We start from the raw sequence: 10,644 nt of genomic DNA on the forward strand, positions 1-10,644 counted from the left end.
CAAATCCACTTTTACCCTTATGCTTCCCACCCATTATATAATATGTCTTTAGCGTTCTATTATCAAGTACAAATAAGAAATGAAATATTAAATCATTTTAATTGTCTCGAAAACTATAGTTTCACATAAAGTAAACTCACATGTTGAACACACCTTTCATCTCCTCTTGGGGTGTCCTGCCAAAGAGCAAAACCAATAGACAACCTTGTTTATCAAGGGCAAGTTATACAAAATGACAATTGGAAACCATAATATATAAGAATTTTAATCAGTGTTAGATAATATGACAAATCTTAGCAAACTAAATACAAACACACACAAAAATATAAACTACTTGCCTTTCGATAATGGATGGATATACTTGAAATTGATTGATGCCTTATCCTTGGTATAAACAAACCCTCAACAGAAAAATCTAAAGAGAAAAAACCGCAACCTTTTGTTTAATTGAAGCCTATTTATTACAAAACAAATAAACTATTTAAACGAAAAAGAAAATTAAAAAGAAAAAAAGCCCAAGAAATCATGGTGCGAATTCCTCGGGCTCAAGAACAGGCACACTAGAAAAACAAGAACATAATAGGAAATACCAAAGGCCCCAAGACACCGAAAAAAAAAAACCAAAAACAATCTAAAGCCAACATAACAAACATAAGTAGAAGGGGAAAAAAAAAAAAGAAAAAAAGTATAAGAATTTTTTTTTTTAGGTAAACCCATCTTTTATATAATATTTCCTTTTAACTTTTAAAAACAGTATAATCTAATTTTTATTATTAACAAAAATTAACTTTAATTATTATTTAATCAAAAAAAGATTTCAAAAATTACAATATTTTGTTATTTATTTTTATTTTTTAATATCATTAAAATCTTTTTCTTACTTTTTTTGGTCTTTGTCTCGTATTTGAACAAAATGTTAGATAAAATTTATTTCTTCCATTTAAAAATGTAAGGCATTTGTTAAAGAGTTATATGTTAAAAAATGTAAGATATTTTTAATTTTTTGAGATGTAATTATTGTCTTTTTTAAAAAAGTATTTTTATTGATAGTGATTTTATAGGAATAAATATAAAAAGATATAATTAATTTAAAAATAAATTATCACTTTATTGAAATGTGAGACTCGATTAAAAATATCTTATATTTTTAAATAAAAGGAAGTAATATATAGTTTTTTTTTTTGTAACACATGTAAATAGGTCCATGTAAAAAGTAATTTTTCGTATTAGTGGAGAGTGTAATTTCTTTTGATTTTTTTCAAAGCAGCGGATCACCGAAGAAAGAGGGCAGCAGCGTGGCCTTTTGTGGGCCGTTTAATTAATTGGACGGTGGGATGTCATTTGACTGCCTGGACTTCGGTTCTCAGGCGACCGTAGAGAATATGCTTTTGATGAAAAACCAACTCTCCCGGGGCGAAAGATACCGAATGAAGTTTTCGTTACATCACTGGTTCGCTCCGTTGCAGTATTTTTCTTGGTCGCTTCTAGATACATTTCTTGCTCAAGGGCCAAGGCCGGTTATCCATTTTATTTATTAGGTTGTAAAACGTAATATGGGTTGCATTTTGTCTTTGCTATCTATCTAGGGTTTTTCCCCTTAGTGCATGAAATATATTTGATTCCTTGCTGAATCTTTTTTTGTAATTGCTTTTTATAGCTTTTGCCTATTGCTTTGTGGAATAGGGCGCTGTACCCATGAGTTCGTCTTTACCTGATGCTTTCCAAGATTCGCAGGTGCTGCTTCTGAGTCTTTCGATCCTTTTCGTTAACATCTAAGTAATTAGATGCTACGAATGCTAGAACATCAGTAACTTAATCAGACTGTTGTTTGTTTGTTTGTTTTTTTAGTTTGCGTGAAGATTAACATTATTTTTAAGAATTCCATGATACTATCGCTTTCCCCCCTCACATTGGCAGGAAATAATGATGGAGTTCCGTGCCGGTAAAATGTTTCTCGAGGGGAGAAAGGTTTGCCCAGACACACGTAAAGGGCTTATTCGCATTGTTAAGGTGTGATGTGATTTTCTTTGAGATAATGTCCTCCCTTCAAGTGTGTTGCTTTTGAACATTTGTTTTAATTATCTGCTCATGTTTCAAATCATGAAGTCCACTGCTTTGAGATTTTCAGTGAAGTTAACTTTTGTTTGTTTCAGGGTGAGGAGGGATTAGTCCACTTTCAGTGGCTTGATCGGATTCAAAATGTTGTTGAAGATGTATCCTATCTTTTTGTGTGCTTGGGCAGCATTTAAGTGCTCCATAATGTTGCTTCTTGTTTGTAGTGCTAACAATTTCAGTCTCTTTCTTTAATTCCCTCTCTCAGTGATTGTTTTTAATTTTCTTGCGAGAACTGTGGTTTATTTGTCATACTCAAAATGGAATTATTTTTATTTTTTGTTGTGGAAATATAACTTATTTACCGAAAGAAAAGTAGTGCGCTGAGGAAAGAGTTCTCCTATAGCATGTCGAGGATGATTTCATGCCAAATGTTTATGCCGTTAAAAAAAGATATAAGGATTGTTTTATTAAATCTCTAACTCGTACTTTCACATGAGACACTTTCAGTTTGAAGTGTGAATGAAAATATAGGCATGCCATAGGAGGAAAAATACTAGCCCAAAAGAACTTTCCAATCCCTTTGTGAATCCATCAGGGATATCCCCTTTGTCTGTTCTTGTTGATTGTCCCTCTAAAATTGTAGTTTGTGAGATTTTCAACCAAATGTAGAAGCAGTGGTTGAGTGTACATTTCAGAATGAGATTTCCACTTTTATTAGTCTTTCACTTTGTAAATTTGCAATGTGATAACCTGAAGTTTCTATGAACCAAGATGTAGAAATGTATTGAATGAATGTTTCATTATATTCTGGCTTAATTATTGCTTTGGTCATAGCTGGATTTATTGAAATTGGTCATTCAACTTCCAATTTTTACCATAGTCACCCCTTTATTTACTGTTTCAGATTAGTTATTTAATATTCTTTGTTGGTGTTCCAAAATGGGTCCTGAACTTTCTTTTTAGCTCCAAAATGGTCCTTGATTGACATAATGGGGAAGGACAAAAGTCACAAATTGTAAGTTTAGGGATAAAATTAATCTGAAAAAAATTAAGGGATCAGATTGAAACAAATAAATTAGTCAAGGGACTAAAATGATAGTTAAGGCTAATATTGTTTTTGCTTTTTCATTGTTGTAGTACGTTTTGACCATTCATGCTCATTTGGATGCTTTTGGAGTTTTTATTTTCCCTGGATTACATCCATTTGTCTGTTGATAATAAGTTTTTGTGCGAGACCACCCTAGCAATGAATATTTTTTGGTTGCTTTCTGCTGAGTGTGTCTTGAAATTTTCTTGACCAAAGCTGTCGTAGGATCAAATAATTTTCCCCAATGAGGCTGTATTTGAGAAGGTATCACTTGTTTGTTGTCAATTAGTTGAATATTTATTATTCCTTAGCTTTCTTCATGATGATTCTGTCTATTCTTTTTCTTGGTTTCTTAGGTTAATCAAGCACCTGGAAGGGTTTACATATTGAAGTTCAATAGCGATGACAGGAAGTTTTTCTTCTGGATGCAGGTTTATCATACTGCAAGTTCACCTTCCTCTATTTTTTTATGTGCTATGGCCGTGACTTGATTTTTTAATTCTTATTTATTACTTCATTGTTTCTAGGAGCCAAATGCTGACAGTGACTCACAGCTGTGTAACTCAGTGAATGATCACTTAAACAGGCCGTTAGGTGAGTAACTTTTTTGTTTCTACTTTCAATTAGAAAATGTTGAGCTTCCTTCTAATTACCGTACATCACCACTTATAAGACGTTCTTGGGATTCTGATATGATAGTGAAATTTGCATCTTGGTGTAACAATTTATGAAATCATAGAATGGAAGTGTGATAGAAGTTGAAAAGTAAATGGAGATAGAAGTGGAAGTGGAAAAGGAATCGAAGTGGGATCTTTAAGTACATTGGGTATCTAGGTGGAAGTGTGTTACACATTTTACTTATCTATTTATATTTTGAAAAGACCAAAATATCCATGAAATTAGAAAACAATTAGGGCCACGTTTGGTTCATTGGAAGCATTATGAGGGAAAGGGAACTAGAAATTGCTTTAAAAGCACATTTGTTATGACTGAATTTGAATGAAATCGTAGTATGATTTTTGTTTGATAGAGATGAATTAGGTATGGAAAGGAAACAAAACCAAAAAAAAAAAACAAAAAAACAAAAAAAAGAAGAAAGAAAAAAGAAAAAAAGAAAAAACAACACTGCCCTTATCTTCTTCAGCTTCATCCTCAGACTTCATCTCCATCCTTAGATCCGTTACAACGAAATAGTGAATCATGGCCAAGATTGATTTGGAGCTTTGAAGCCTCATCATTGATAACACGTTCAAGCTTTGCTAGAGAAGAGGAAGAAATTGAAGCTCGAACCTTGTCACCTAAAGATGAAGCTTGAAGTGATTTGCAGAGGGGGACATGAAGGAGACGATATCGAAGATGCGAAGGAGACATTGATGAAAGCGATTGAGATTGTGATGAGATTTTCAGAAAGGTGTCAAAAAGTGATTTTTAGAAATTGGATGATCCAAATCAATCTACATGTTCGAACCTTTAACCAGGACCTTATGTGATGTACAAACAGAGAATGTTGCTAGTGATGTGTGGTCCTGGAATTTTGAAAATCAGAGGACATTTGGTCAGCAAAATTAATTTCATTGGAAAATATGATTTTCCATGGGTTTGAGGTGGGAACCAAATTTCGACCTGCTTCTCTAAATTTGACTTCCTCACGCATCAAATGTCATACCAACCAATCAAAGGAATTTATTGATTCCTTTTCTGTTTCCTTTACTTAGGCTGATTTCTAGCGAACCAAACAGGGCTTAAGTAAGCCAGAACCATGAAGCATGGCTTGAAGAACTACTTATGAACCACCATAGCCAGTCTTCTCATTCGAGCACTGCTTCTAAAAGAACCACTGTTGGAGAGCAAAATCCACTGATGAAGACCATAAACCACACTTAACCTAAACCACCAACAAGCATCGAGCAAATTGAAGACCAGAAACCACCATTAAAAGAACAAAGCAGCGCCATCAAACCAACAATCCAAATTTACTAATCAAGAAATCAAAAGGGAATCCAATCCATGACAACAATCTAGCACAATAATAACAGTCTTATCCCATTAGGTGGGGTGTGAAAACAACAATCCAGCACAGCAATTGCACAAATATAAAAGAAACCCATGATATAATTTTGGCAAATATAGAAACCTGATATGTCAAAGAGCAATTGGCAATGGCATAAAAGAGGAAATGTCGCAGTTGCATGAAGGAGATGTTGCTGCTCTGTTGTGGTTGTAGCTCATCATCTCCATCACTGATCTATCATGGAGTTCAAAAGATGTAGACGATGGTGTGGCTTCAACTAGAGAGGCTTTTATTGAGATGGCGGTAGACGGTCAGTGAGAGGTAGGCAAGAGGGTGAAAGGGAGAAAGAGGAGGAGATGGTGGCGAGACGGACAATGGAGAGGTTGACAATCCAAGGGCGAAGTGGCCCAAACATGAGACTTTCTTGGAAGTTTGAGGATTTCTATTGTGTGAGGGATGGAACTCTCTTCTAGTGTTTCTGATTGAAATGATCTCCAAGGAGAAATTGACTTTAGGTACACCAAATGAGCAAAATACCAGCTTCCACTTTCCTTTCCACTTCTAGTTCAATGAGTGGTGAAAGGAAAGGAAATGAAAATCCCTAGTTTCCAAGAAATTGTTTATTTGTCATTGTGCATAATGATTCACAACACTTTCTTGAAGCCATGCCTTTGCAAGCTATTACAACCAACTGATATCATGTGGCTTTCAATTTTTAATAATTATGACATTGTTCCTCTTTAGGCCACATTCTACAAGTGGACTGTATCATCCATTCTTTGATTGTCTGAACTTATTGGTATTTTGGTTCATATGATTTCTGGATGCTTGGAGTTATGTTGATATTGCATACAACTTACTACCGTTCAATTTATTTTGAAATTATTTGTAGACATGCTTTAATTGTCCACCACTTTAGTTTCTTACAATTCCTATTACTATCCTGGTCGCTTCTATTCATTATCCATCATGATTTTGTCTATGTAGTAGTTTATTACTTGATGCAATGGTGTCCATTTTTCTTGTGTTCTCATGTATGTATGGGTCTCAATTTTTATGAACTTCCAACTAGGTGAAACCAATTACGTTCTATTGCTACATGTGCATTGTGAAATGTCTCTTCCATATTGTGTAATTTTCTTGCTGATTTGCAGAGTTCCTTGGTGAAGAAGAGCCTGATGCATCTGTTCCTCTTCAAAGTTTTGAAGATATGGCTGATGATGGCCTCTCATCCAGGTATTGCGATGTGTACTGGGAATTCAAATTCCAATTGATTATAAAAGATTGATCCCATGCTTATATGCTGTTAGTTTTGTATAATGAACTTGATCCTTGCCTCTTTTCTTTTTCCCTTGTTTTTACATGAAATTACATTGCATTTAATGCTTACAGTGCATCATACAAGCTGAAATTCTTTTACAATACTAAGGGAGGGGAATATTACACTCATTACCATTCTGATGAAGAATGGGAAAAGAATGAGCTTATACGATCAATGAGATGGGTTACACTCAAGGCTTAAATCATGAATTTTGAAATGCCATTATTATTTCTTATATTATTTTAAGCATTTAGTAATAGCTTCCTTTGTAAATCCTTGGTTGGAGGCTTTTCATTCGGCTCAGTACTGGAATAAAATATCAGTAGTTTTTCTTTTCCATCCATCTGTGGGCTTCTTTCTTTTTCCTCATGTCTCCCTCACCCTCACTTTTTCTTCTATTGGTCTTATATATCTTGTTCACTTCAGGTTGCCTCACCTTTTACTGGTTATGTTATCCTTGCTTATCTAGTAGATATCTCCATTTTGTTAGTTGGCTCTTTTCCACACTCCACTTGGATGATGTTTCCAATTGGGCTGCAAAAGATGTCAATTGATATCCGGCTCCTCTGGGTTTGGTTTACTTTTGGCTGGATTGGTTGATTCCGGACAGTATCATTAGGACAGAAGTTTTCCTTTTTCGGGGCTAAATCTGTCGTGTCAATTGAAGATTAGAGCCTAAAATCATGCACAGATCTAACATGAAATTCTGGATAAAACACATGCCCCTTTTGTCTTAATCATTTATTGCAAAGGAAGAGACAGGAGGATAAGAATCTGAATGTCATCTTCTAGACTGCTGACTACCAAACTACATGGGCATGACCACACTATTTACTTGTGCCAAGTTATTAAGTTTTTAACTTGTTCTTATCTGTTCTTCTTTTGACCTTTGGTATAGAAAAATGTAGCAGCAGTACAGTCTGCTGTATTGCAATGATGAATTTAAGGGGTTTGATTTTTTGTTACTATTCTCAAGTGGATTTCCAGCCTTCTTATTGTCATACACTGATTCAATGGATCTTCATTCTTGTATAAAAGAGCTGGAACTGTGGTTGGCTTGAATTCCGGCACTGAAGCAACTAGCAATTTGACATCTTCTGGTCCAGTAAAATTGGAAGATCTTCGGAGGATATTGAATAACATTGGACCTGCAGGTAATATATATTGTCAAGTGTTTACATACTAATGGCAATCAATTTCTCTGGAACCTGACCCTTTTTGTTTTTTGGTTATATATTTTGCAGACAGTATTGGCGATCCAGATGGAGGTATTTTTTGATTTGCTATTTCATATGGCCCATGTTATCTGTTAGACTATAAACATTCAGTCAATATAAAATGTTGGATGCTATTACGAAGTAGAAGACCTCCGGTCAAAATTATGCATAAAAATTAAATACAGAATTTTGATGTGCTCATTTTTGAGATGTTGAATCACCAAAGGGGTGGCACAAAGAAGGCCATTTTCTTTATGCATCTGCATCCTTATTCAAAGCCTCGTCTTGAGAAATATTGCTGCTATCATTCATTTTGATTCAGAACTTAATTGTCTTCTTTGCAAGTTCAAGTGGTCAAGAAAACTTCTTGAAAACTGTAATATATAATGAGATTAGAAAGTCAGAAATTTTTTATGTCAAGTCATGATGGTTTTTCTCAAATCCTGTGTTTCATATTATATAGCTATATCAATTACTTTCTTGCATTCTTTTAGGCTTGGGGCTTGAGGATATATTGAAGCCTGAGTTAGTAATGCCATTAATTGAGACACTACCGATTGAGCAGTGCTTAGCACCTTACTTGCCAGAGGTATGAATATATCTACTTTTGGCTGATGTTTTCTAGTTCTTCATTTAGTTAATAATATATTTATGTCACTTTTAATTTAGGGTCAGTGGTCTCCGGAAGATATATTGGAGTTGTTGCAGAGCCCACCTTTTCGTCAGCAAGTAGATTCATTTACTTATGTGAGCATGGTTTTTTTTTTGGGGGGTTTTATTTTTTTTAATTTTTTTTTGTTTTCTACTATGTTATTCTTGGCGATCTTGTTTTATACAACAAGAAGCCTTATAATATGTTTAATATCTTTTTTGTTGTACACTTTATTTCTCAAGTGTTATCATGCATTTTTCTTTTTCTATAGGTACTTCGGACAGGTCAGATTGATTTGTCTCAGTTTGGAATTGATCCAAGTAAATGTAAGTGATGAGCGCGTTAATTTTTTTTTTTTAAAATATAAATGTGGACATAAAATCATAACGATTACATATTGTTCATAGTTTAATGATGACTTCTTTCTCTTACCTCCTCCTCTGAAAGCCAGGGTGGAGCAAGACTAAAGAAGCAATTCATGCCCGTCATAGATTGGGTTAACTTAGCAAGACAGTCAGCCCTGGTAACATAGTCTCTACATCTAAACCTCAGATTAACAGACCAATTCCAACCAATAATTAGCCTGGCTTCCTGGCCGGTGTCTCTTAAGAGCACGTTAAGTTTTAAAAATCTTTCTCTAGCCTTTGCTGATTCTGGACACTGTTAATGCTTGATGGAGTGTCAAATAGAAATGAAATAATGAAATAATGAAATCGGTATTGAGTAAGACCCTTTTATCTTCTCGCAGTGTTGTTTGTGAGCATTGCTCAGTGATTCTGACGTATGGCACATGACTATCTTTTATAGTCAGCATATAATGTGTTTTTGTGTGAGGAATAAAATGATATCCGAAAACAATATTATCTGGTTATTAATGTTGTTGACTTTTTCTATCATGGCAGACAAGTTTACAGTTTTATCTTTCCTGGAGGCTCTTGAGGATTCTGTTTCTAGGACATTAGGCCCCGAGGAGGCAAGGTCAGATGATCTAAATTCCAGATCTCAATCGTGCAATCGTAATGACCCTATGGATGAATCTTAGGAGTGAGGTTCTTTAAGCATCTTGTTTTTCCTTTTTTTTTTTTTAACCACAGATAGATACTTTGTATTACTGATGGACATATTTCTGCTTACAAGAGAAGGAAAAGAGAAGAATGAGAGATTGATGTAATTTAATTTGGATTTTTTCTGGTTGTAGAGAACAATAAATTCCAAGTTGTTTCTTTCTTCGTTCATAGTTTTCATAATCTATAGCTTGTGCAATGACGATTCCCTTCAAATATATGATTTTTTAAAAGCTCGGAGGTAAGATTTACAGATTGAGTATTGATGTGTGTTGTGGAAGGAGTGAAGAAAATGAATTTTCTTCATATTTGGATTGCCTGGAGCTTTTGAAATGGTAGTCCCCAAATTCTCATGGTTTTAGGGGCTGGATTTTGGCTGAGCCAAGCCAACGGAGTGCAAGATGCTGGGAAGCAATGTTCTTGTGGGTCAAGTGCAGAGCCGGTAATTCGGGCCAAGTCCGAATAAGTCCGGCCCGCCCGAATTCCCAGCTCTAGTCAAGTGTAGCAGGTTCTGCATTATAACAGTTGCTTTCATAGCTATTTCAATTGGAAAAATCACATTGAGGTCTCATAGGATCATTTTTTTTTGTTTAATTAATTAAGGCAACCAGAGCTTGAATACAAGTTTTTTAACAGTGCAAGGAGATTAAACTTCTTTTCATTTACAAATACATTTGTACATTCAGGAATGATCTGTTCAAAATAAGAAATATGAGCAGTGCTCGAATGAGCACTTTTCGCAATGAAATTTGCACAAGTGATGCCTTCCCTGATGCCATGGCCCATGGAAGGATTCTAATTAAGTAGAACGACAATAAAGTCTCAAAATCTGAAATTTAGGATTGATAAAATATTTTAAAGATAAGTTGTAATTATTAATTTAAATAGTTGTGAACAAGAATATCAACTACAAACTAAATTATATTTAAAATTTGAATGTCTTATTTTTAGTTAGAATTTTTGAATTTTTGATTATTTAAATCATTATTTATAACTGCTATTTAAAAAATGTTGTCAAGGACTTAATGTTATAAATTGATTGGTTTGGGTTTTTAATGGCATTCTCTGTTGTAATTACCAAAAAATCTCAAATTGAATTTGAAGTGTCTCGTAAATAAGTTTTGGTCTATATTTGCTAGAATACGTAAATATATTTTCTTTGAAAAAAAAAAATATCTCCCCATAGTTGTTGGTTGCTGGAGCATCATCAGTAAGCAGCTGGCATTCCAAAAACACT

General features: G+C 34.3%; 1 protein-coding gene across 3 annotated transcripts; it reads left to right on the forward strand.

Annotated features, from left to right (window-relative positions):
• Positions 1 to 1,370: 1,370 nt before the first annotated feature.
• Positions 1,371 to 9,590, forward strand: LOC129315326 (26S proteasome regulatory subunit RPN13). Of its 3 annotated transcripts, XM_054958967.1 has the most exons (15): positions 1,371 to 1,538; positions 1,658 to 1,734; positions 1,918 to 2,010; positions 2,154 to 2,213; positions 3,368 to 3,406; positions 3,499 to 3,573; positions 3,670 to 3,736; positions 6,308 to 6,389; positions 7,513 to 7,628; positions 7,719 to 7,742; positions 8,186 to 8,280; positions 8,361 to 8,438; positions 8,615 to 8,669; positions 8,795 to 8,866; positions 9,246 to 9,387. In XM_054958967.1, exons 2-14 carry the CDS (start codon positions 1,696 to 1,698, stop codon positions 8,842 to 8,844), a joined length of 873 nt encoding a protein of 290 aa, XP_054814942.1. In that variant the 5' UTR covers positions 1,371 to 1,538; positions 1,658 to 1,695; the 3' UTR covers positions 8,845 to 8,866; positions 9,246 to 9,387. The 3 variants fall into 3 exon arrangements, with proteins under 3 accessions (XP_054814942.1, XP_054814936.1, XP_054814926.1); XM_054958961.1 differs by lacking the exon at positions 8,795 to 8,866 and having other exon boundaries at positions 1,374 to 1,538; positions 1,684 to 1,734; positions 9,246 to 9,590; XM_054958951.1 differs by lacking the exon at positions 8,795 to 8,866 and having other exon boundaries at positions 1,375 to 1,538; positions 9,246 to 9,590.
• The last annotated feature ends 1,054 nt before the right edge of the window (positions 9,591 to 10,644 follow it).

Source organism: Prosopis cineraria, unplaced genomic scaffold, assembly GCF_029017545.1.
Source record: "Prosopis cineraria cultivar Desert tree isolate PC_DT_omini unplaced genomic scaffold, ASM2901754v1 PC1, whole genome shotgun sequence".
Lineage (NCBI taxonomy): Eukaryota > Viridiplantae > Streptophyta > Magnoliopsida > Fabales > Fabaceae > Prosopis > Prosopis cineraria.

Excerpts from the sequence above, each read along its gene's own strand:
- LOC129315326 (XM_054958961.1), top strand. The coding sequence starts at position 1,696 with ATGAGTTCGTCTTTACCTGATGCTTTCCAAGATTCGCAG. Across the intron at positions 3,737-6,307 it reads TCACTTAAACAGGCCGTTAG|AGTTCCTTGGTGAAGAAGAG; the intron begins GTGAGTAACTTT and ends GCTGATTTGCAG. Across the intron at positions 7,629-7,718 it reads GAATAACATTGGACCTGCAG|ACAGTATTGGCGATCCAGAT; the intron begins GTAATATATATT and ends TATATTTTGCAG.